The sequence below is a fragment of the Miniopterus schreibersii genome, assembly GCF_964146895.1.
Source record: "Miniopterus schreibersii genome assembly, chromosome: X".
NCBI classification, from domain to species: domain Eukaryota; kingdom Metazoa; phylum Chordata; class Mammalia; order Chiroptera; family Miniopteridae; genus Miniopterus; species Miniopterus schreibersii.
In genome coordinates, this window is record NC_138104.1 from 26,699,125 (window position 1) to 26,726,871 (window position 27,747).

Sequence of the window (27,747 nt, forward strand, 5' to 3'; positions counted from 1 at the left end):
AAAAAGGTGAAGGGATTAAGCAAAAGAAAAAATGAAGTCATAGACACAGATAACAGTATGATGATTACCAGAGGGAAAGGGGGATTAGCAGAGGGTAAAGGGGTAAATGGTGATAGAGGAGACTTGACTTGGGGTGGTGAACAGAAATAGAATATACAGATGATATATTATAGAATTATACACCTGAAACCTATATAATTTTATTAACAAGCGTCACCCCAATAAATTCAATAATTTTTTAAAAGTTGAGTCGAAAACTTCCAAAGTGAGTGAAATATTGGGACCTATTCATCATCCCTGGCTATATAATTGGTAGTACCGCTTATATAATTGATAGGTACCAGTCATATATTTCAATAAATCATACGCCCAAAGTAAGTCTAATAATACATTTGCAACATATTTACTCAGTTCTCTTGCTCAGAATGGAAGACATTCTTAGAATTGAAGAATAGAACTCGATTGATGAAAGCTTACAGATGTTAAAGTACATGGTTTAGAGCAAATGCCATGGTTTGAAAGAGATAACTGCAGAGCTCTGAGTTTTAAGGTTACATTCTTTAAATACAAAGATTAGTGGTAGGAAATACACAATAAAAGGCCCAACATCTTGTGTCCTTATTTGAGACTGTAAAAAGACAGCAGCACCCATAAATCAACTTTTTACTTTTCCCAACAATGTATGATTCATAAATATTTAGGATCTCACTCTAAAATAAGTTTTAAATAGCCATAGATTCTGCCATTGGCAATATTATCAAAATATTTTGAAGGCTTGTTTGATGGGCTCTTTTATTTTTCAAAAAGTGATTGTTCCCCAAGAGTCAACACTTTCTAAATATGAAAGAAAAGGCTGACAACCATAAAATGTTTTCTGTACCAGTCACTAATGTATGACACCCATGAATCTATCAATCACCGAGCTAAAAAGCTCTGTTCTACAGCACACTTAATACCCAGTGTAACCAATTAGTATTATCATTCCTTGATGCAATACAAACTCATTTCCTTAAACTGCTATTGCACTGAACTCCAGGGTTATAAATGAGCAGACATAAATTGATTTGCATGTAATAACAGTGGCAATCAACCTTTCTTGGTTCATGCAATTTTCTCCATCTGTTAACAGAGAGCAAGTTTAGGATCTGTTATTCCAAAAAGGGGACTTACCCAGCTGGACATCTATAACACTTGGCTGATTCTCCATGGGGAACAATGGCTTGGGAGGCTTGTCTGTGAGTAAAGCTAGAAGAAAAAATAAAAGAAGGTAACAGAAAAATTGAGATAAATTATAGGATAGGAAAGATTCTATTGTGTATGATATTTAATGTTTGTAGACTTGATGGTGTGTAAACATTTATTAGACAGTATTTCTACTTGAGTTGTTACTCTATCCATACAATATCCATTTCCCAGCATATTTAGAGCACCATTGATCACTGTAAATAGGCTATTTTGACAGCTACACTTTCCAACAAGATCAATCAAATACACTATGTTGAGTGGTTTTATAAGCTTGTGAATGTAAAGAAATATAGATTTTAAAAATATAATCAGATAAACATTAAATCTTCATACCTACTTTGTGGTGCTACACATTCCTAATGAACTATAACCCTAATTAATGGTCATTTCTGGTGAATGGAACTTCTACACCTCTGAATCATCCCCCACTCCCCACCCCAACCTCTCAAAGCAATATACTAAATCATTAGCATCTTCATTAGAATAATTGATCAAAAACACTGATTGACTATATTTGTCCACCAAATCCTGTACTAAGTGCTAAGGGAGAAGGAAGTAGATATGCAATCTTGGAGTATGAACAGAGAATTATCACATTAAGACAAAGAGATAATAGAATAATACAATCTAATAAAAAATTGTAGCATTTGAGGTATAAGGCTAAATGTGGTAAAGAAATGGAGAAAAGAGAGGTCAATAATGGGAAAACTTTTATGAAGGAAATGGTCTCCACATAGACCTTAAGGAGCAGAGAAGGTTTGGAAAGGCATAGTAAGGAAGAAGAAATGCAGGAAAGATTATCAACACCAACTGAGAAACTTACCAAGCAGAGTGTGACTAGAGAAGAAAGACGTGGTGATAAGGATTTGGGTGGAAAGGGGTAAAGAGCAAGATGCTTATCATGTGGAGTAACTGGAACTGAAACCAGATAGATAAAATGGGGCTCAATTCTGGAGTATCCAGAGAAACATACAGAGGAATTTCGACATGAGGTAGTAAACTAGAAGGCCATTGCGGATTCTTGGAACAAAAACAACAACAGACTCAAGGGAAGTGCTATAAAAAGATGATTGGCTTGATATACAGAATGGGCTTGAAAATAATAAAACCAGCTAAGATGCAGTAACAATGCTGCAGTGTGGAGATGAGTCAGAGTAGCAGAGTAAGGGAAATAAGTTTTAAAAAAATGGACACAATTTCGAGAGGTACCTGGAAGAAAAAAATGAGAGAATTTGGCACACAGATAAAAAAATGTTTTATGGCAAACCTGATATCAAACTATTATTTATATCCTGAATTATTTTTCACTGTTCTAAAATTTATGTCATGCTTCAACTATCCAACTTCTTATTCTACTTATTAAAGGGAAATGTTTTATACTTCTTTGTAATTCACAGAAGGCAGAATAGAGCTGTGCATTTAGGAGAATCATTAAACGTTAATAGACTGGCTTAAGAATTCCCTGTTGCCCGGCCGGGCGTGGCTCAGCGGTTTGAGCATCGACCTAGGATCCAGGCGATCGGGGTTCAATTCCCGGTCAGGGCACATGCCCGGGTTGTGGGCTGCAGCCAATCAATGACTCTCTCATCATTGATGTTTCTGTCTCTCTCTCTCCCTCTCCTTTCCTCTCTCTGAAATCAATAAAGATATATTTTAAAAAAAAAGAATTCCCTGCTGACATGAGAGTTCATCTCATATTTTCAAGGAAGTTTAAAAGAGAGAGAAAAGTTGATCACATGACTGGTAAGGTTAGGAAAATCTACAAATTGGATGAGATTGCCCATTATAGTTGTTGATAACAAATTCGCTTAGGAAAGAGCTTTACATAACATTAGCTTCATCTTCCTGATAATCATACTGCTTGAAATAGAAAAATTTTAGTGAATTACTCCCATTTTTCCAATAAATTTTTATTGATGGCCTATAACACATCTTGTCTTTATGGAATTGAAGAATATATTTTTCTAAATTGATTTTGGCATAATATAGATAAATAGAAATATAATATCTATAGTCTTCATTTTCTAAATATTTGAGCTACTCTTAACAATCTGATATTTAAATATTATTTTAAATATAAGGGACATACTTTAAACAAAATTTAAATATTTGAATTTAAAATCCAATCAAAACAAATGTTCAATTTTGTTGTTGCTCGTTTTTGTTTATAATAGCAAAATATTGAAAACAACCAAAATACCCATCAGTCAGAGACTGGTTAAATACTATTATGGTACTTCTATATAATGATATATTGTTATGTAGTTATTTGAAAGAATTAGCTAAATCTATATATCTATTATGGAAATATCTCCAAGATAAACTGTTCACTGAAAAAGCAAGGTTCTAAACAGTACCCACATTATACAATCCTTTGAATAAAATACATGAATATATAAAACACACATATAAATGATATGTGTGTGTATGCACATACAAAGTTATTTGTGTAAGTATGAAATATTTGTGAAGGGATATATGTGAAACTGGTATTTCCTCTCAGGAGAGGAACTGGGTGGCTGGGAAATGTTAGGTGGAGGGGGGAGGGCAGTATGATCAGTCAGAGGAATATTGAATTTTCATTATATACCTTTTGTACATTTGAACAATTTACATAAACTATGTTTTCAAAACATTACCAAAATTCAATTAAACTCAGCCACCTACATTTTATTTATAAAAATCACTTTCATTTCTTTGTAGTATTATTGTCAATTTGCCTTACACAATCAGATTGTAGACACTTAGCTTGACAAAAACTACTTAGACTTATTTTCAAATGCATTACAGTAATTAAAATGTGATAGGTGGGAAGCAATTGTAAATACTATATTTCATACTCAAAGATGAATGTTTTGTCCTACTTTAATCAGAGTATGAATTTGGAGTCACTGTTGTCTCTTATCCTTAGCTTGGACTATGGCTATATTTACTCTAATTTTATTATTGTTAAATGTCAATTACTGAAGAGACATTATTAATATTAATGATAATTTTAAGTGCCTTACATTTGTAGGTGGATCATAATTTCCAAAGGGCTTTCAGATACATTAGCTCAAGTAATCTACACAATGACTTTGGGAGGTAAGGAAGGTAGTTACGGTTATGGCCAATTTAGAGATGAAGTTAAATGAAGCTTACATTGTCTCATTTGAGCCCCCTGTGATCGAAAGCCCCCATTAGCAGAATGGATAGGTAGAAAGATATAAGGAGACTGGTAAAAATGCTCAGCGCTGAGCCAATGGTTTTAGCCTCTTTGGCTACACACTGATTAACTAAGCTAAGGTTCCTAGGCCAGTGGGAGTGCTTTTGTGGCAAACAGCCAGCTGAAACATGATTCTCTATAGGACGTGCCTTACTCATATGGGTGTCTTTTCTAAACCCATGAATGAAGGATGAACTTACACTTACCCTAACACACCCCGGTGACATGTATGGAGTGGAGCCTCATTAAATTCCAATACCTTGTCTAGGCCTGGGAAATGCCAAGCGCAGAATGTTTGCGATGATAAAACAGCAAATGTAGCAGTTCATCTGGATTCTGACCACCAGCCTGGAGACAAATCTATCAGCGCCCAGTGTAATTATAGCATTGGCATATTAGCTAGAGCACGCGCTGCCATGGTCAGGCAAACTCATTTATTTTGTTTCTTTTAAAATCTCATCTGAATTTCACAGTTAGAGTTCGGAAAATGAAGAGAGGGAACGTGAATATCAAGCCCCCTGGAAAACGGAGTGGAGACTGACACTTTTATTAGAAAACTTATCCTGGACCTCTAGAGGGACAAATTGGGGTCTGAGCTAGTCTTTGAATTTGCTGCTCAAGCTTGATGCTTTGATTGAAAGAATGGGAGCAAGGAATGCAGTTTAGCACTGACGTTTCAGTTCACAATTCCTCCCCGGAATTTCCCTCTGTAGCTGCTTATGTTTAATTATTCTTAAATATAATTTCCCTACTGACTATAACATGATGCTGGTGTTAATGTGCTAGTGAAGCTATTACTGAAACTACCTGCTTCTTCCTAAAACTAGGTTTTATATCTTTGACAGTAACTTTCCTGAGTTGAATGTCCAAATAAGCTCTTTTTTTTTTTCTATTACAGACAAAAAAAAATGTGTCTACCAGTACAATCTGATCAATTGGTTTGACTGAAATTTTGGTCAATTTTCATGAACCAGTATAATGAATAAGTAGAATTCATTGTTTGAGTAAATAAATCAGATTATTTGACTATAGTGCCTAAGCATTATGTACTGTTACTACAAAGTTTTATTATCCTCTTTTGTTGTTGACTTGTCTGTTTAATTAGACTTACTTGTCAGAGAGACAAGTGGGCGGGAGCAGGACAGCTTAATGCAAAGGACACTAAGTGTATGAACCCATATAATTAGGATCATATAGTAACTCATTAATTTTTATGAACAAAACCATTAAGGAATGTGTATGTTAAGGTCAGTAAAATGGATCCCTCCAAATCCACTCAATACATAAGCACTGAAATCACATTTCAAAATTATTTTCACCACAACATTTATCCATTCCAAATCTACCAATGTCTCCTATATTTTCAACAGGATAAAATCTGAACCTGTCAGCTAGGAACACAAAGGCAGCCAAAATATAGCCTTAAAAAAACAATCTTGCGGCCTCTTTTCCCTCTCTTCCTATTTTATCAATGCTGTATATCCAAGTTACTTCCCTAATTTGCCCCATTATTAACACATTACATTAATTTCCAACTCTGCATCTTGGCTTAACCATTTTCCCTAAACTTGGAATCATATAAAAATAGTTACTGTAGTTATCATTAATTTAGTATCTACTTGTGTTAGGCACTGTTCTAAGGCATTTTGTAATACATTTTATAGATAACTTTCCCAAAAGTCAAGCAGCTTTTGACTAGTAAATCTGGGATGAGAACTCAGTTCTGTCTGATTTTACCATGTCCACAATACCTCTCTAAGACCCTCCCTTCCTTTTCCCCATCCCAAGTCTTATCTACCCCCCAAAAGCCAGTTTAAGTGATACATCTGTCAGAAAGCCTTCCCTAATAAAAACCCAAACTAACCTTTCCTCTCTCAAAAATCCTAAAGCATTTACTATTTCTTTGAACCACTAATTTGGTTCATAATATACACTGCTTTGAATACAAATTAAACCTCACCTTATATGGGTATATCTACTTTATCTAACTAGATTTTTAAACTCCTGGAAGAAAAGGATCATGCCTTATATAAACCACCAATTAAGATAGTGTCTGACACTGTGGAACAAATAAACACAATCTCCAAATCAACTTTCCCATGGTATTCTTTCTTTTAAAATAGGTGCTTCCCCATAGAGTTCTTAGGTTATAGTGAACAGAAAGAAACTCTTGCTAATTTAAGCAAAAATGGATTTTATCAGAAGGAAAAATCAAGGATGGACAGGATGCCTGGGGAACTAAGTTTAGAGACAGGAAAAAAACTAGGCCAGGTCTAGATGGACAGGCAAAAGGGACTACACAATAATTTCATCTTTATCCCATCGTTGGATTGAATTCATTTTAACTGGTTTTGAGTTCCTTTAAAAAATTTTTGTTCACTTTTTTTATATATATACAATTTTTATTTATTTTTATTATTATGTAAGTTTTAGGTGTACAACATTATAATTTGATGTCTGTATATACTACAAAGTGATCACCCCAAAAAGGCTAGTTACTATCCATCACCATACAGTTGACCACCTCCCCCAATTTGCCCACTTCCAGCTCTCTTCCCCTCTAGTAACCATCTGTCTCTTTTTTTATTCTTGTGTCACTTTGTTTTATATTCAAAATCTCATGAAAGAGAGGCTGAGTTCCAGCCCTAACGAGGACTGCATGCACACCTTAAAGAAAAGAAAAATCCCCTAAAGCAGGATTTCCAAACCTCAGTTTTTACTTTCAGTGACAGATGATTCTCTGTTGTAGGTGATGGTTCTGTGTATTGTAGGATGTTTAGCAGCATCCCTGTCCTCTTTCCACTAAATGCCAGTAGCACATCCTTCCCTAGTTGTGACAAACAAAAATTTCTCCAGACATTGGCAAATGCCCCCTGGGGAGCAAAATCACACCTGGTTGAGAACCACTGTCCTTTGTGGAACTTAGGTTACTTGATGTTCTAAGGTAATTGAAGATTTTGGGAAAGATTTGGGAATAGTTTTCTTGTGGGAAAGCAAAATGGAGGTCCTTCCTAAGAAAATTATACCTAAGGAGAGCCAAGGGATCTTGTTAATATCCTTAAAGGTTTCCTGTAATCATGAAGGGAGATTAACCAAGTCTAGCCAAAGTAGTTGACTAGTTTCAAGATTTAATAAATTAAACACAGAATGAATCCAAAAATTGCTGAACTCTGGAAACATCATAAGCACTATTATTCTTTGGAAAGAAATCTCTCTTTCTGAATTAACTACATAGACTTCCTAATTTTGAATTATGATGCACACCATTTATTGTCCACTTAGTGAATCTAAAGTTCCATATATTATAAATATTTCATATCTAAGATTACTAGTCTGAGAGTCCCTTAATTTAGATAATCATCTAGAAAAAATACAAAATATGATTATTGAATATCATCTTTAATCCTCCAAATTTATAAGCCTAAACAGAAGCAGTCTTGAGTATAATGTGTCTCATTTACCCTAAACTTCATCATTTTGCATATCCTACATTAAAGAAGTTTCTTCTCTAGCCTGGTTTTCATCACCCACGATTGTGTCTCTCCAATCAAAACTTGCTGCAAAGAAGTCTCTGTGATTTCAAACTTACTATGGACTTAAGACATCTGTACCTCCTCTTCTACAGCTAGATGCTTTTGAAAGACTGTCTCTAAATGTGGAATAATAGGCTTTAATCCATAGTAAGAGGATAAATAGCAGGCACATATTGGGCCCAAGGACTCTTCTCTGAACTCCTATCTTCACACTGGCGTTCGCCAACAAACAGTGTGACTTTCAGCAGAAGTTAATGAAGGTAAAGTTATTTTCTTCAAGATTCCAAACAGCATTATTGTATGTGATTTCTACACTTCTTAACAGCATGTTAGAAATGAGAGCCCAGGTATATTTTAAATTAAAAAATCACATCAATGTCCATTAAAAGTCAAGTCCTGTTTAACTTCAGCCTGTAATTACTAGCCCTGGCCGGTATAGTTCAGGGGTTAGAGCACTGGCCTGTGCACCAAAGGGTAATGGGTTTGATTCCCTACCAAGGGCCCATACCTGGGCTGCAGGTTCAATTCCTGACCCCTGGTCGGGGTGCGTGCGGGAGACAACCAATTGATGTGTCTCTCTTAAATGTATGTTTCTCTCTCTCTCTCTGCCCCTCCCTTCCATTCTTTCTAAAAATCTATGGAAAAAATATCCTTGGGCGAAGATTAACAAACAAACAAACAAACAAACAAAAAAACAGGAAAAAAAATAGATACTCTAGGAAACAGTGTGTGTATGTGCTGGAGTTGAAGATGTAAAGTACAAATTATGAGACTTTTTTTCATTTTTTTTCTTTTTCATTATTTTATTGAATTTATTGGGGTGATATTGGTTAATAACATTATATAGGTTTCAGGTATACAATTCTACAATACATCATCTACATATTGTATTGTGTGTTTATCACACCAAGTCAAGTCTCCTTCATCACTGTTTATCCCCCCTTTAGCCTCTCTACCTCTCCCCACCCCCCTACCCAAAGTTATATGAAAAGGATTAATGTAGTACAAGAAATGGGCATGTAAAAATGGCTGTAGTAAATGACAAAAAGTGGTAATTGCCAGCTTTAGTTTTCATTGCTGCCATAACAAGTTACCATAACACACTTATTAGTATCTTACAGTTTGGGAGGTGAGAAGTCTGATGTGGGTCTTACTGGGTAAAAACGAAGATGTTGGCTGGGCATCATCCTCTTCTAAGGTCCTAGGAGCTAATTTATTTCCTTTCCTTTTCCAGCTTCTAGAGGCTGCCTACATTCCTTGGTTCTTCGCCTTCTTCCATATTCAAAGTCAGAAGTGGCAGGTCGAATCCTTCTCACATTACATCACTCCAATCTTCTCTTCTGGCTCCCTCTTCTACTTTTAAGGACCCTTGTGATTACACTGGGCTCACATGGAAAAGTCAGGATAATTTCCCTACTTTAAAGTCAGTTGATTAGCAACCATAATTCCATTTTTAAACTTAATTTGCCTTTGTTATACGGCCTAACATATTCTCATAACAAATTAAGATGTGAACATATTGGGAGGGGGGCATTATTCTGCCTATAAAAATGCCACAAGAGGTAATTAAGTAAAATACAACAGGAATTTAAAGAATATTACATGTTGGCTGTCATGTGGAACAACTACATACATTGCATGCGTTGTATATGAACTTTTCTTTACTGGTCTTATTTCAGCCATATCAGTTTGTGGATACAGACATAATCTTTGTATCTCAAAGAAAAGTCCATCAAGGCAATTATTTGAGTAGTTTTGGCGGGTTTTGATCATTTGTTTTCAGCTTATTTATTTACTTATTTGTGGCTACTTAACTTCTTAGGCATTCATAGCCTATCAACATATTTTGTAATGCAAAAAAAGAAGGAAAAGCAAAATATAACTTAAGCAATTTTAATCATTTGAGTGTGTGAATAGTCCTTAATGAGGACTACAACTGTGGATATTAAATTAGCAATTGTTTTAGAATCAAACTTTTCACGGCAGAGATAATTTTCTAATTCACAGAATATTTTGGTGGACATAAACATGATGTGATATTTTGAACTCAGGAAGAAATTGTCCTCATAAGTGGAGAGTCGTGCTAACATAAAGACTTAGTTTGGGGTCTAAAGTGGAAAAGAGAGCTGGTATCAATCACATGGCATTATCCCTTTACTCTCCTCGTCAGCTTTGCATTTCCAGATAATTTTTTATAATCATGAGTAATCTATTTTTTTTGCAAATGCATGGTCATCAAAAACTTATAAACTTCAGGATGTTATTTTCAGATTAGGAAACTGAGGTTAGGGGAGTTAAATTATTCATCTAAAGATACACAGCTAATAAGGGACAGAACTATGGCTTTAACCCCAATTCCCTGACTCCCGTTTTATTTTTGAGGAAATTAAGGTTCAGAGAGGTAGGGTAACTTGAACAAGGTCACCCAGCTAGCAAAAGTGCCAAAATTGTTAACCAATCTATGTCTCTCTAACTTTAAAGCTGGGATCTTTCCTCCTGAATCGCTCTAGGATGAATATGTAGTAATATTTCAAATTAACTCAATCCTACTAGAACAATATCTGACAATAAAGTTATTTTGCTTTCATTTTCATCACTGAAGTCACAACCTGACCCTTAGAAATCTTAAATAACTTCCCACATGATGGCAGCCCTCTGAGAATCTTCCAAACTTGTTCCCTGTCTTTGTCACACTGATGAACACTAATTTAATTAACCAAATATAAGTTGATGGCCTATGATGTTGAAATTGATTTTCAAATGAAGCCAATTATGACTGTTCACAGTTTCAAGGAGAAAATTTAGGCTAGATGATTTCGAGATGATTATTGAATGAAGAATAACCAAAGAAAAGAGAAAAAATAAAATGAAGTTGCATAGCACTTTCTTCTTTCAATTATTGTCTAATTAAGTCCAACTGAGAGACTAGTAAGGCAAGGATTGTTGTCTCCAGAAACAAAAATATGAAATCTCAGAAATTTTTCAAAGTAGGAAGTCTCCTGAAACAGAGTGCCTTGCCTTTCTGAAGCAACCTCAAAAGTTTCCCCACTAACTGTGGAACTTTAAAGATGACCCCATATTTTCTGATATGATATGCATTTCCTCAGCTGTCATTATCATTCATCTCCTGATACGATTTTGTCAAGAGATTGAACCCAATGCTTAGAAAGAGAATCTGCGGCTCTGAATAAGCAGTCTTTGAATATCACAAGGCAGGCTAATGGTTTGACATGGTAGTCACTCCCTGTCACTCCCCACTAGTTTTCTCTCTACCGGAATAAATAAAGCAGCTTCCAGGTGTGGTCTACTTCACCTGAGGATCTGAATGTCTCCTCTCCCCTGATCTGGACTAATGCTTCCCTCCGGAACATTCCAGCACAGATGGAAACACAGGCACTCAAGGCTGCTCTGGCCTTATGTGTCATTGATCTGACGCTATTGAATGTTTCTACAGCAAACATGCACTTTCTCTTAGACTGTAGTTAGTCAAAAAGTGGTCAGGTCTTTTGTGCGAGAACAAAAGACTTCTCAAAAGAAACTCTCCTGGTAGGGTGGTTACCTGGGGTTACAAACCAGCGAAAATACTGCAAATCAATCTTCCTGCATTCAGTGACCCAGTGTCTACTTCTTTGCTTTTAGCCTGACAAGCTAGTTACATATCTGAATAAAACCCAGGCCTCTTGGGGTTTTGTCTATGGGTCAATGCCCCATCAATGTGCCCAAAAGAAGAAAAAGGCACCACCTAGTTATTTTATAATTTTTTTTAATCCTCATCTGAAGATATTTTTTCCATTGCTTTTCAGAGAGAGAAAAAGGGAGAGAGAGAAAGAGAAACATCAGTGTTAGAGAGACACAGCAATTGGTTGCTTCCTGCTCATGCCCCAACCAGGGCCAGGAACAAGCCTGCAGCTGAGGTACTTGCCCTTGACTGGAATCAAACCCGAGACCCTTCAGTCCCCAGGCCGATGCTCTACCCACTGAGCCAAACCTGCTAGGGCCTGCCTAGTTCTTTTTTAATGATTAGAGAGAGTCACTGATGGGCTGCGTCCTGCACGCCCACTGGGGATCGAGCCCACAACCTGGGCATGTGCCCTGACTGGGAATTGAACCAACGATCTCCTGGATCCTAGGTCGATGCTCAACCTCTGAGCCACGCCAGCCAGGCCTGCCTAGTTCTTGAGGAGGAAATTTTAGTTCCTGAGATGGCAAAAGCTCCTCATCCCTGCCTGTCATGTGGAAATGTCTGTGATGTTCATTAGCATCAAGCTGATCACACCATAATTCAGAGCAGATGGCTTCTTATATGGTATTATTTTATAGGGAAAGCCTCTTCTAACTTTCAAAAACATCTGCCACCCACTAACCAGATCATAAACCCTATAATGTTGTTGTTGAAAGCATAGGCTCTGTGTTACGAATACGTAAGTTTGAATCCTGGCTCTGCCTCTTACTATGAGACCTTGGTCATATTTATTAACCTCTTAGGGATTCCATTTCTTTAACACATGCATAACTTCTGGATGGTAATATTACCCACTCATTAGGATTATTATAAGGATCAAATGAGATCATGCTTCTGAAGTGCAAAGTACAGGCCTAACTCATATTTAGTCCTTAATAAATGGTAGCAATTATTATTAATTTGCCAATTAAAGAGAACATTGAGCTGTATCTATCTCTAGGGTGGGGATCCAATGTAATGACTGAGAATACATATGACAAGGATAGAAAGGTGGAAAAAAAACACAAGGGTGGGGGTACTAAAGGAAAGAAGTGAGAGTAGTGGAGAGACAGTGCCAGAATCACCAAAGCAAGTCTCACTCCAAAACTTCAATTTCCCAATACCTGGAGCCATCACAGTGCTCGTGTATAGAGATCCAGGTCAAAGAAATCATATGGTTAAGTTCTACCTTGTTATGGTGATTGCACTTTTCTCTACAAACTTAAATATACCTAGAATAATGTGTAAGGAAAAGAATGAGCTGGTAGGAGTGTTTCAATAGTATCTATGTAGATAATAAACTGAGCTGAAATCAATGATTTTATTGATTCCCTGTAAACACCGCAAAATCAAAAGGAAATTAAGGTGGTTGGCTGGAGTTTTAGGTCGATATCAATATTTCTGAAAAGCAGATAGGCAAATTCTTGGGACAATAATAGAAGCCACTTCATCTGCTTAATGAAGTGCCTTCCACAGAATGGACAGACTAAAGGAATCCCAGTCTTAATGTGGGATATTGCCGAAGAACTTGGACAAAATTAAAGAGACCTGAGTTCTAATCCTGCCTCCACTAGTAATTTATTTTGTGAGCTTAGACTATTCATTTAATTTTTATGTTGCTTAGTTTCCCCATCTTCAAAATAAGGATGAGAATTTCCCTGTGCAGTTTATATGGTTAATATGGGGATTAAATAAAATAAGGAATACAGGGTGAGGAGAAAGTAAGTTTACAGTTGTTTGTATGAAAAATAATACAATTAATAAATAATACAAGAATAAATTCTGTGTTTCGCATACTCACAAATGTAAACCTATTTTTGCCCCACCCTGTATAAAAGCCCTACAAGTTTTTAAAAACTCTAAAAATATAAGCCACAAAAAGGGAAACTTCCTCCTAAAGTTACAACTTCCAAAAAGGCATCCCAGAGATATAATGTAGCGGTTTTATGCCATTTTTAGAGGTCCCAGAAGAGGAAATCTACAGGACAATTTCAGTTGCTTGTTCAGTGGTTTAGAAGATTTTGCCATCATGGTATTCTATTTTATATCTAGTAAAAAATTATCTAACTGCAATGAAAAGCTACATTTACTGAAGTAAAGGGAAAAGAATCCTCATTATCTACATTTCTGGAAAATAATATATAACTATTAAATGGCACTTCCTATAAATTAAGGACTGTTCTAAGGATATAACAGATATTATTTCATTTAATGCTTACAAGTCTATGGATGAGGAGCATCTATTATTATCTCCATTTTACAGATATCAAACTGAGGCATCAAGAAATCAGTTGACTTGCTGGATATCACATAGCTAGTAAGAAACAGAACTGAGGATTGAACTTAGGTAGTCTGGCTCCAGAGTTCGTGTTAAGTATAAGCCTAATAGAATCCTGATCAATTTATGTCATTTCAACAATCATTTAGTTCCACAGAATCATAATTAGAAAGACTGTATCCTAACACATAATTTCCCACTAAAGAGTCCCCCACATTCAGCTTTAGCTTGGTAATTTTTCTTCAACAGGCACATTCCCTCCCAAGTTTGATCATTTCAGTATCAAATAACTCTATTAAAATTTATTCTTTACATTCAGGTAAAACTTCTCTTTGTGTGTTTTATCTATTTGTCTTATTTCTGATTTTTGGAATAACACAAAATAAACCAATAGGCTTTCTATATGCCAATGCCTAAAGTATTTGCCGACAGATTTCTTTATTTCTTTCACCCTCTGACCTTCTGAAAATCTTCCCCTTTCCAGGTTAAACACTGCTAGTTCTTTCAATTGTTCATTGTCTTTTAGGTTACATTATTCCAAAACTCTACCATCCTAGACACCCTTTTGGGGGGCACAATCTAGTCTGTCAATAGGCCTTTAAATATGGCACAATAAACTGAACACACAATTTCAGATGTCATCTAAAGGGCAGTGGAACCAATACTTCTATTGTTCTGGATTCTACCTTCTTATAATGCAAACTAAGGCTGAATTAGCATTTTTGGCAACCTAGTCACCCTGCTTGTGCTCTTAGCCAAATAAAATCCCAAGACTGTACTTTTGCAGTTGGATTTTTGGACCTGAATAAAAAACTTTACATTTTTTTCTGATTAAATGTCATCTGGTTAGTTTCAACCCATCATTCCAAACTACTGAGATCTTTTTTAATAAGAATTATGTCCTCCAAAGAATTAACTGTCCCTCCCAACTTCCTCTCATCTGCAAATGTGATAAGTATAATTTATATGTCATCTAACTCACTAATAAAAAATGCAGAACAGGACAGCACCCTGAGAGAGGGCTCTCTAGTGGTCAACAACAATGGTTCATTAATCAAAGCCATCTGAAGTAAATGCCTGCTGACTGCCCAAATTCCCCACCATGCCATATTTCTCTGGCTCTGCCTCATGCTCTGTGCCATTTTTTCCCAAGCTTGAACAGGTAAAAATTTGTGAAGTTCAGTACAAAACAAAACTGCAGGACCCCCTCATTAAAAAGTTATAAAGAATTTCAAGATAGTAACAGTAGATCATTAAATCAAGTGTGGGGCCCTTCTAAGCATGGGACTCTGTGTGAATACACAGGTCATATGCCCATGAAACCAGCCATGTCCCCAGATTTTCCCATGATAAAGACTGCTAGCAAAAGCTGCAAAATCTGTTTTCTTTCTAAGCACATACCTAGACTACATGTGCCAGGCTCCATTGCAATTAGGTGTGACCATGAGTCTGAGTTCTAACCGATGCAATGTGAATGGAAGTGATATGCACTACTTCCAGGCCTGGCCCATAAAAACCTCCCACGCATGTTTTTTCATGCTCTTTTCTCTTCCATCAGCTTGATACAGATGATAGTGGAGACCTTAGAATCCACATGATAAAGGTGGTAAAAAACCCAGGTCCTTGAATTAAGAACACCTTTTAAGGACTTCGTGTGACTAAAAAATAAATTTATATTAATGTTGAACCATTATACATCTGTGGTTTGCTTCTTACACATGCTAGTGTCACCCTAGATAATACAATTACCTAGAGGGCTAATTGAAATTCATAACCCTTGGTCCCTCTACTAAAAAATAGAATCCAGTAGGTCTGAGGTAGGGATTGGGAATCTATATTTTTTAACAAGCCTCCCGCAGCTGATTCTAACGATAAGGCAAATTTAAAGACCCATTGCTCTAGGTTTTTCCTTCCATTTCCCTTACCAGATTGCTTCCTGTCCTATTTCCTATTTTCTCTGGGTTCTTGTTTCCCAGCTGACATTTACCTCATGTCTTTAATTAATCTTCTTCATGTAATACAGTTTTGGTGACTTAGCTTCACCAGCCATCTTGTAATTTGGGAATAGAAGAAATGGAAGAGCAGAAAGAGAGCAGAAGCCTATATCTCTGATGACTTCTTGAAGCTTCTATAACAACCATAAACTAATCCTTGATTTTTGTTGTTTTTGTTGTTTTTTTTCCTGTTGTTTTTTTGCTTGAGAGAATGCATGCCTATGTGTAATAGAAAAACTATCAAGTTGGCTTTTCTGTTATATGTAGTAGAATCTATTCCTAAGCCACAGGGAATTATGTTGGAATATGGTGCTCTTTCAGGGGTCCATAATATATATATATATTCCCTTATGCTGATTATGGCTCTCTGACTCCATATAAAATCAGGCCTTCCCTGAGTAACTTGTCCAGGCAATTGAGTGGCATGGTGGAAGCCCTGGAATTTGATACTTCATTTCACTAGGATCTTTATTCAGGTTGAATTTCTCTTTGGTCATCAAGAAATGTCTCATACAAAGCTAGAGATATCACTGTTAAAGTCTTAAAATCTCAGACAATATACTGTGTTTGGTATTTTTCAATGAATAAATATGCACCTTATACCAGCTTGCTATGGTCTAAATGTTTGTGTCCACTGAAAGTTCATATATTGAAACTTAATGATGAATGTGATAGTTATAGGAGGTAGGGCATTTGGAAGTGTTTAGGTCATGAGGGTAAAGCCCTCATGAATCAGAGTAGTACCATTATAAAAAAGACACCAGAGAAATCCTTTGTTCCTTCTGTCATGTGAGATTACAATGAGAAGACAACTGTCAATGAGGAAGCAGGTCCTCAGCAGACACCGAATCTGTCAGTGCCTTGATCTTGGAGTTCCCAGACCCCAGAACTGTAATAAATAAATTGATGTGGTTTATAAGCCACCCAGTCTACAATATTTTGTTATAGCAGCCCAAATGGACTAGGACACAGTTCATGACCCTCCAAATCTGATGAAAAGAAAATAAGTGTGCAATTGAAAAGCAAGATGATGGAGGCAACCCATTTGGTTCAAGATGATTTTGCAAAGCATGTATGAGAATGGTTCCAACTTTCATTCTCCTTTTATTTTCATCTATTAAAAAGTAAAGAAAGAGTGAAATATGAAGCAGGATTCAATCATTCATCTTGAAGGGACAGTTGGATTTTTTGCATACAAATGAAAGCTATCATTCTTGTCAACCTTAAGTTGGAACTCTAAACACTATGTCTGCAGCCAGTTATTATTCAATGACCAATCAGAGCACTCATACAGAATGCTCTCCCATCCTGAAACATAATCTCAGTGCCCAAAGTTATTAGCTACAGAAGATAGAGCAGTTTTAACTTGTGATTTCCAACCAACTTAAATTGATATATTATTTATTTATGCTAAAACATGTATTTTTATTTATATGATCTTCTTTTATCTATTTTTAATTAAATTTATTGGAGTGACATTGGTTCACAAAACCAATACACTTTTCAATGTGCAACTACAAAAGCATCATCTGCATAGTGCATCATGTGTCCATCACCCCAAGCAATGTGTCTTTACTGAACATGTCTTAATGAGAAACAGCTGAATAAGAAGGCTAAATTATTTGATATTGGGCCCTATGTAAACTAATGTCACCAAGTAGCCTGGCCCCACAGAGGTCAGCTTCCAAAGGACCATAATCATGGCTGGAGACCTAAAGATTTCTAATTTCTGATTCAGGAGACAAAATCATCACATGGATGGGCAACTTGGACCATCAATTGTGACTTTCAGTGGCGCTGCCTCTATCCTTTCCAAATCCTTGGAATGTGCCAGTTTGGATGGCTAGGAAGATATATATGTGGTATCAATAATGTCAGAAATAAAGTACAGCCACTGAACATGCTCAAGGGATCTTGTGTCCTTAAAAGACAAAGGCTAGAGATTTCTGGTCAAGATGGCAGTGTAGGTAATTGCAGTACTCAAATTCTACCACAACCACATCAAAATTACAACTAAACTATAGAACAACTATCATTCAGAAGTTCCTGAAATCAATCTGAATAGAAGTCCTACAACTAGAGATTCAAAGAAGAATCCACATTGAAACTGGTAGGAGGGGCAAAGACATGGAATGGGCTTGACCCACACCCACATGGATAAAAATCAGGAGGGATATCTCAGCTGTAAAGTGCCCCTCTGAGGAGTGATGGGCCCCAGGTCCACATAAGGGCCCCGAGACCAGGGTTTCAATGCTGGGAACAGAAGTCCCCATAACTTCTGACTGTGAAAACCAGCAGGAATTGAGGCTGACTGAGATGGAGTCTGCTGGAGTCCCAGGCAGTTCCTCTTAAAGGGTCTCTGCACAGACTTACTTGAACTCAATCTCTCTGAGTTCCAGTGCTAGGGCAGCAGCTAGAAAGGCAACAAGGACATACGAGGAGGAATTGAAGAGTATGGCCTCAGGGTGAGAGCTGGGGAGGGGGACACACAGCTGTCTCCCAGACAAAAGTGCTGGCAGAGGACATTGTTCCTTTGCTGAACCATTCCCCCACAGAGCCAGCAGATGGGTGCCATATCTGAGTTTTTATCAACTTGGTTATCACTGTTTCCCCCATCCTGGTGATTCCCTGAGACCTCATCCCATTACACTTGCAGGTCCACTCAAGCTGTTTCCACTGCCTTTTCCATATGAATGGCCTGTCTTGGCTCATGCTCAAGACTTTCCTAAAATCTCTCAAACAAGTAGCATCAGGCCTCAGTGTGCTCTGTACATCTCACTGAGTTGCTCCTGACCTGGCACTAGCAGCAGCTGGTCTCAGTTTGCAACTTGCACTCTCCTGGGCACCTCCAAGCCCAACAAGAGTAGCAGCCAGCTTCAGGCCACTTTGTAGCTCAAGCCGGATGGCCCTGGGCAAAACAAAGGCTGAAGCTAACCTTGGCTTGTACTTCCTGGGAGGCTCCAGAGCCAGTGCACCTGGAAAACAGCTTCAGACCATATCAAAACATCACCCAACCACCTCAGTGACATACACAAGGGGCAGACTCAGCAGGCACCAGAGGCCCATTGAATAAGTCTGTTCTGTGGTTTGAGATCTTCCAAAACTGATCCTCCATGGTGGTCAGTAGACACAGCCATTACTTGCAGTGGACTGACCTGGGGCAAATCCTTCCCATTGATGTGCCAACAAGCAGTCAAGGTTCAACTACAACAGGAGGATGTACACAGCCCACAGCGGGGGTGCACCTGGAGTGCCCAGCTTGGGAGATTGGGGAGCCTGTGCCACTGGACCCTACAGGACACTTACTACATTAGGCCACTCTACCAAGCCCCAGGGGCATAGCATTTCTACCTAATACACAGAAACAAACACAGAGAGGTTGTCAAATGAGGAGACAAAGAAACATATCCCAAATGAAAGAACACAACAAAATTACAGAAAAGGACATAATGAAACAGAGACAAGCAGTCTACTAGATGCAGAGTTCAAAATACTGGTTACAAGGATGCGCAAGGAACTTAAAAGGGGAGTAGTTGAACTTAGAATTTCAGCAGCATAAAAAAGAACATAGAAACTATAAAAAAAGAACCAGTCAGAAATGAAGGATACACTAACTGAAATTAAGAATAATTTACAGGGAATCAACAGTAGAGTAGATGAAGCTGAGAATAAAATCAGTGATTTGGAACATAAGGACACAAAAAACACCCAATCAGAACAGCAAAAAGCAAAAGGAATTTTTTAAAAAGGAAAATAGAGTAAGGAGCCTCTGGGACAACTTTCTCATCATGGGTGCAGAAGAAGAAAGAGAGCAAGAAATTGAAAGCCTAATTGAAAAAATAATGACAGAAAACTTTCCTGACTTGGTGAAGGAAATAGACTTACAAATCCAGGAAGCACAGAAAGTCTCAAACAAGATGAATCCAAAGAGGCCCCCACCAAGACACATCATAATTAAAATGCAAAAGGTTAAAGACAAAGAGAGAATCTTAAAAGCAGCAAGAGAAAAGCAATTAGTTACCTACAAGGGAGCACCCATAAGACTGTCAGCTCATTTCTCAAGGGAAACCTTGCAGGCCAGATGGAAGTGACTAGAACTATCCAAAGTGATAAAAAGCAAGGATCTACAACCAAGGTTAATTTACACAGCAAAGCTATCATTTAAAATTGAAGAGCTTTCTGGACAAGAACAGGCAAAAGGAGTTCAATACCACCAAACCAGTATTAAATTTAGAATCAAAGAACACATAAACAGCTTCCCAAGCAAGGCAAAGCTAAAGGAGTTCATCACCACCAAACCAGTAGCACATACAATGTTAAAGGGTCTGAGACACAGACAAGAGTGTGGTGATGGCCAGAGAGAAGAGGGGGCAGGGGCTAAGTGGAGGTGGGCAAAGGGGAGGGGGGATGGAGACATGTGTAACAATGCCAACAATAAAAATAAAGTAAAACAAGAAGAAGGAGGAGGAGGAGAAGGAGGAGAAGGAGGAGGGGGAGGGGAGGGGAAGGGAAGGAGAAAGAGGAGGAGGAATATGAACAATAAAATGGCAATAAATACATATCAACAAATGAATAAAAAAACCACAAAATAAATGATGAAGCATAACAAATACAGGCTCATAGATACAGAGAACATTTTGATTGTTGCTAGATGGGAGGGGCACTGGGGGATTGGTGAAAAATATGAAGGGATTAAGAAGTACAAATTGGTTGTTACAGGTGGAGGTGAGCAAAAGTGGAGATGGGGATGGAAAGAGATTTTGCTCTGGCTGATGGGCACATGATGCAGTGTCCAGATAATGTTTTATTGAGTTGTACACTTAAAATCTGTGTGGTTTTGTAAACCAATGTCACCCCAGTAATTCAATTTTTTTTAAAAAAAGAATAGTCCTGGGGATATAAAGTACGGCATAGACAATATAGTCAATGATATCTAAATAGGTATGTGTGGTGTCAGGTGGGTACTAGATTTATTGGGATGATCACTTAGTAAGTTATATAATGTCTAATCAGTGAGGTGTACACCTGAAACTGATGTAATATTGTATGTCAACTGTAATTGAAAAATAAAAAATAAAATAAGATAGAAAAGTTAGAGAACAAATATAACAGGCTTATTGACAGCTAACAAGCAACCATGAGCAGCTTTAAAACTGTACTGAGTCAGAGAATTATTTGCTTAAATACCCATTGTCCTTGAACAAAGAAAGACCCTTAAACAGAAAAGGCTGGTCATTTTCCCACTCTGAAATGTAGAGAGCACTTTCCTTGCTGGGCTAGCAATCTACTGAATGGGAGAATGGTGGATTTCCTTACTGGTTGCATTTGCAAGTATACCTATGGGTGGTCCCTTCTGGCCATTCAGAATCAGGTTAAAAGTCAGAAGTAGGTGTAACAGTCCTCATCAGGATGGACTGATTAGTTGCCTATAAATACAAGGTCCAGCTCTATAAAATCTTGTATTTTGAGAAGAATATTAGGATCCTTGTACATTTATTTTAATACCTTTAACATAAAATCAGTCTGTCTTTAAGTAATAATAGAGGAAAAGAAATCAATAATAGTTGACAAACCTATTTTTAAAATAAGAACCAGTTCTCAAGTTTCATCATTATTCATTTCCACAACTTGATGGTACAAAATGAGAATGTGTCTTCCTATTCAAAGAGATTCTTGATATTAAGTTTACTTGCTCAGAAATAAGAGAGCCTTTTGTAGAGTGTTTTTCAAAGAGGGAAAACATGGATGTCTCTTAAGATTGAATCTGAAAAAAGAAGTGAATGCTGTGTTGTCTCCCTTCTAGATGGGAAGGGATCTAAAGACTATGGAATTAGATTACTTCCAGTTCACAGTAAGAGGTTTGTTTTCTTTAATGCCAAATAGTCAATACAACGGTGGTTAAAGGCTTACCAAAGCAAACATGGATTCAAATCCCAGCGCCAGCACTTATTAGCTATGCAACCTTATGAAAACAATGTAACTATTCTGGGTATCAGTTTCCCCACAAGTGAGACTATTAGAATTTTTCTTGTAGGGTCGTTATAAGGATTAAATGGGATATTATATGTGAAATGCCTGGCACACAGTAAGTACTTGATAAATTAGAGCTGAAGTGATTTTGATTATTACCATAGTCTTATTCTGTTGGTACAATTTATAATCTTTAGAAAATTCAAATAGGAATGCCCAAACATTTGTGTCATATCTCATGTCATTTCCCAGTGATAGCTGTGCCATAAGGTATTTACTGAGTGCCTGTCACTGTTCTAGATACTATAAAGAAATAGAAGATTTTACAGTTGCTGCTGTCAAGAAATGTACAGTAAAATTTGGAGTATGGAAACTAGTTTTGACAGAATACTATAAATGGTCTCTAACATAAACTAGAAATGTTTAATCTGTAATGAACAGGATATGCCCAGTACTATAATATAAATCTATCTTAGATTGCTTTCTGCATGCAGAACTAACGTGGGAGGACAGATACTAAGAACATGTTGAAAAGTAATTTATACACAGATTTTAGGTAAAACTAAAACTTTAGTTAAGAAAAAAATTCTCAGCTTAGTCATCACTCTGTGTGCTTCAGAGACAAAGTAAAATTTAAGCCTTATATCACAGAAGGATCCTTCTTTGACTCATTGTCTCTACTGGCTGCTTACTTTGCATGTGTTCTTATGGGCACATGCACATGTGTGTGTGTGTGTGTGTGTGTGTTAAGAGAGAGAGAGAGAGGGAAAGAGAGAGGGAGAGGGGTTCTAGCCCAAACCCCTACTTTTATATAAAAAGGAATCCAAAAAAATGTGAAATGACTTTGCCTAAAGGCAAATACCTATTTATTAGCAAAACCAGAATTAGAATACTGAGCTGGAACTATCTAGCATTTCTTTAGGTTCTAGAAGAATTAACATATCAATAACCCAGTTCCTTCAAAGGAAGCCAAGAGTTTATTCATGTTTTTATGAGCAGGAACCACACCTTTGACATCTTTTGCCTCCACCTGCTCTCACATCCCTTAGTTTCCATTGGAAGGACAGCACACTGAGTGCTTAGTAGATGCTTATCCAATAAAGAGAAACCACCGTGGCTTAATACAACATTGGTGAAAATAAATCCATGGGCTTGCCTATTCCTTACAGGGTAAGTGTACTGTTGATAAAGAAAAAACTAGTGATCCTTTCTGCTATCCCAAACCTATCAAATTAACAACATTCTTACCTGTTGTTATATCAAATAATAACATTTCACAGAGTAAACTATTAGGCTAAGGGGATTTCAAGATGGGGTTTGGATTACCCAGTGATTTCAAGGTAGAGACTTTATGAGACAGAAAACTGACCCTATCTTTCTAAGACCTACCAGAGGGGAGAAAAAATGGGTGTCAGGCCATAAGTGGCAGATCAGGAGAGCGTTCTAGGGATTTGAACCAAGGGTGAGTGGTATGAACTGAGTTGAGAAAAAGGCTGTGTCTCCTGGGGTAGGAGAATTTGACTTCTTAATTTTGAGGCAGGGCTGAAGAATTATATTGGAAAGGAGTGGTAGGAGGAAAGTGAGGGAAAACACTGATGCTAAAACAACTGGGCTGCCTCGCTGAGGCCCTGTTTGATTAATTGCCAGGTAGAAAGATAATTCATAGATTTGTCTCTGAGAACAATCATTCTGACCTTAACTTTTTCAACAGTATTTAACAAACAATTCCTTAAAAGTTCTAAACAGACAAGAAATAGCTAAGTGCAAGAAAACAATTTTTTTTTCTTGTTTCACACAATGGCAAAGTGTAAGTAAAACCAACCACTATCTCAAGAGCCTTCTTTAATAAATAAGGCAAAAATGCAGTGCTGTTTAGGTATAAATTACAAGCATTCCTCATTTTAAGTAAAATGACAAGGGGAATGCAAATCCATAGCTTCAGCAAATTTTCTCTTTCTAAAAGTGATTCATCACCATCAAATTATTTTGCAATTTCATGAAATGGGCTTCAGTGGCATTTTGAAAAATTAGGAAGGAGGACTGCAACTGGAATGAAATAAAGAAAATACTACATAACCCCAAGTGAGATATTAATCTTCATCCAGATGGCCATTATGCTTTCGTTATCAAAAAACAGGGCCTCACACAGCTCCTTAATAATCCAACTTTTGATAGCACTAAGCAGCCCAGTAATGAGATAATTTGAGGACTATCCCCAGGCAGGAGGAATTAATGATTCTCTATGAAAGATTTGCATGGCAGGGAGTGGCAGAAGGGGAGAGATATGCAAACCAAGAGTACAGCTGAATGTGGATGTTTTCCCCATGTCCGGTTTGTTTAGGAACCAACAGAGCAACATCTCTAATAAGATTTATTTCCAGAAGGTCTGCATTTTATAAACTATATACACACTCACACTCACATAAATTCATACAAACACAATACACATATGCCTAGATATTGTGTCCTTCTTCCATATGCTGAGTTAAGCATTCACATACCTCAGCCTCTTTTCTTGCTAATAAACTATATTCTATTATTACTTACTTCATTTCTAGTGCAGTGGATTTATGACAGGATAGGATTGTTTTCCACAATGAAAGAAACTACTTATGAAGGAGAGTTTAGTGATTTTTTAAAATATAGTTTCCTTAAGAGAATCTGTAAGCTTACTCTTTAGATAGCCTGAGCATTCATGGGGGAAAGAAAAAAAGGCTGAGATTAATTCACACAGATATGTAGGGATTTGTGTTCAGATTTTTTTTAGGGCCTCACATACTACTCCATTTGGAAGTAGCATTAACCTTTTCAAACCACCAGGGTAAAACTTAGTAAGATAGAAATTCTAACTCAAATAGATTTTGGTGACAATAAAAATACAAAAAAGAAAAAAAAGTGTCCCACATAATAATACTTCATTTGCACTAGCTTCTTCTTGCCCCAGTCCTTAACCGTATCCTTCTATACAGTTAACCTGAAGAGGATTATGTTCTTCTCCTGCTAGAAGGCACTAAGGAAAACTGACACTATAGAAAATTTTCTACAAAGTATGAAGTAGTTCCATTTAGGGATCTACAGGACTTGGGACCCTGAAAACTCTCCTTGAATGTCAGCAGCAGTCAACAATAATCACAAAGTGCTCACTATGTGCCCGGCACAGTGTTAGTCACTTTGCATAAATGATTTACTCTTCCTGATCTCAAAAGTCTCAACCCTCAATACGAAATAGAAAATTCATACTTTATATTTAAGAAAATTGTCAAAAACATAGCAAAAAATATATTTAAACCTGTCTATCTGACTCAAGTGCCTATATTCCTTTCATGTTCTCTCTCCAGAAACAAACTGAAATGACCCATTTTAACTATATTTCCTTTGTATACTCACAGGCACAGCATTATTCCAGATAAGTGAGAAAATTGCTCCCTGCTGTTTGATCTGGGCTGATAGGTGACTGAATTTTAGCACATATCTGTGTAAAACTCCATGATATGCTAAATACAAGTGGTTTCTAAGTGGACTTCTTTTTAAAATATGTCTTTCTTGATTTAAGAAAGAGGAAGGGAGAGGGAGAGAGAGAGAAAGAAACATCAATGATGAGAGAGTCATTAATGGGTTGCCTCCTTCATGCCCCCCACTAGGGATCGAGCCTGCAACCTGGGCATGTGCCCTGACTGGGAATCAAACCATTATCTCCTGGATCCTAGGTTGATGCTGAACTGCTGAGCCACGCCAGCCGGGCAAAGTGGACATGATGATGGAAGAGACCAGGGAAACTATCATTGCCCATTGGTAACTAAACAATTTTGGATGTTTTGGTCTGTTTAGCATTGCATTATTTTAGTCACAGATCCTGCCATTTCAATTCAGGGTAAGGGAGGAGGAAGGGTTACAGAAAGCTCATTAAATAGCTTGCTAGCCTCTGTTGCTTGGAAAACTTCCCAGATGAACAATGTGTTGTTATTTATGCACTTATGTGATTAATCCTCCATATTTGAGCTGTACAATGTAAAAAAGAAATGTTTCACATGTGCCTTGAAGGAAAGAAGGAAAGGAGGGAAAAAGCAAGGGAAAGGGAAGGAAGGAAGGAAGGAAGGAAGGAAGGAAGGAAGGAAGGAAGGAAGGAAGGAAGGAAGGAAGGAAGGAAGGAAGGAAGGAAGGAAGGAAGGAAGGGAGAAAAGGAGGGGAGAAGAGAGGAAATGAGGGAGGGAGAGAGGAAAAAATTCTAGAAAGGCAGGAAAGAGATACGAGAGCATCATCTTTTGCTTTACAAGTAGACATATGGTGAGATTCTTTACATTGGGGGATGTATCCCCTCTTGTAGTTTATGTATCCTTTCTTAACCCTTTGCGGTCATATTAAATTTGGACATGGGTGTCGTACTGGTCGGAATTAAGAGCTTTCAGAGAAATTATACACTGATACATGAATGAATAGTGTTAAGATTCATACGGTTCCTTGCTGTGGTGGCTGAGAACAGACATACGACCGGAATGGTAAAAAAGCTTTGGTGGCTGAGAGTAGACAAACGACCGCAAAGGGTTAAATGAGAATGACCATTTATAAGATATGTTTGTAGTCACTTGGAGAGTCTTATATAGAGAAGGGTTACCTGCTTGCTCATGTACTGTGACAGAAGAAACACAAGGAACTGAATCTGGAGAATTTGTGAGCACTGAAAATAGAACTTAACTTGCATCACCATTTTGTCAAGATGGGCACTGAGAAAATATGATTGGTTCTTGGACAAACTGATAGCAAAGGATCCTATAGTATCCCAAGGTGAAATAGTGGCATTTTTTTTATTATTAAGCATCATAAAAATAATGGAAGTGCAGGATTATTGGATACATTCACACTTAGGTTAGTATCAGGTGTTTTTGTTTGTTTTTGGCCTAATGATTTTTTTCTCTGTGAGTGTTTAATGATTATATATTTCCATTTGCCTATATTTGTGACTTTGGATCATGATCCGGACTGAGATAGCAGAGTAAATTAGGAAAAGAAATGTAGAGGATGTTTATAATAAAGCTTTATATATGATTTGAACAGAAAACATGCACTCACACATGTCCCAAACACTCATGTTATTGATGTTGGATTTTCCTTAGTTTCTACGTGAAGGACTGTTAAATCTGTTTAATTAGATTTTCTATTATTACAGCTAACTCCTTGCTCTCTCAAAGACATGTTGTATTATTACCCTTTGTGTCTTGCTCACAAATCCAAGCCAGAAAGATAAAGTCTTGAATACTGCACTGCTGCCAAAAGCCAAACAAAAATGTGTAGATGATGATATAAGTAGGAAAGGAGGCTGACCTTTAAAAGAGAGCCAAAAAGATCTGTAAAAATAACATATATTTAAAATAAATATTTAGAATCATCCCATAGATGAATGGTATAAAGTATAAGTAGATAAATGGGATAAAAATGACACTTATAGATATAAAAACTGATTAGAGACACATATATATATGCACATACACACATTCATCCTATGTTGAACTAAATCTTTTTTTAAAAAATTCATCCAAGACCTCAAAAATAAATTCTTTTATAAAAGCAATGACAATAGTGGCCAAAATTGTCAAACTCAACTTTTTCAGATCAATAGAAATTAACTAAAGGCTTACAGCAAACCAAGGAGTGTTAAATGGATGAATCTTGGTAATAACAATGAGCTTCATGGCATTTTAACTTGTCCTAATCTCAAACCCCATGCTGGCTTTAAAAATCAACAACCTCACAATTATAATACCTTGAAAATCAGTAGTTTAATAGCCCTTGTAGAGGCAGTATGG

At 37.0% G+C, this 27,747-nt stretch overlaps 1 protein-coding gene across 1 annotated transcript in view; it reads right to left on the reverse strand.

Annotated features, from left to right (window-relative positions):
• The window catches only part of IL1RAPL2 (interleukin 1 receptor accessory protein like 2), a 427,562-nt gene that overhangs the window by 236,648 nt on the left and 163,167 nt on the right, over positions 1 to 27,747 (reverse strand). Inside the window, exon 4 of the mRNA XM_081125734.1 lies at positions 1,171 to 1,245. Coding sequence (XP_080981860.1) covers positions 1,171 to 1,245 — 75 coding nt within the window. The remainder of the gene's footprint in view (positions 1 to 1,170; positions 1,246 to 27,747) is intronic.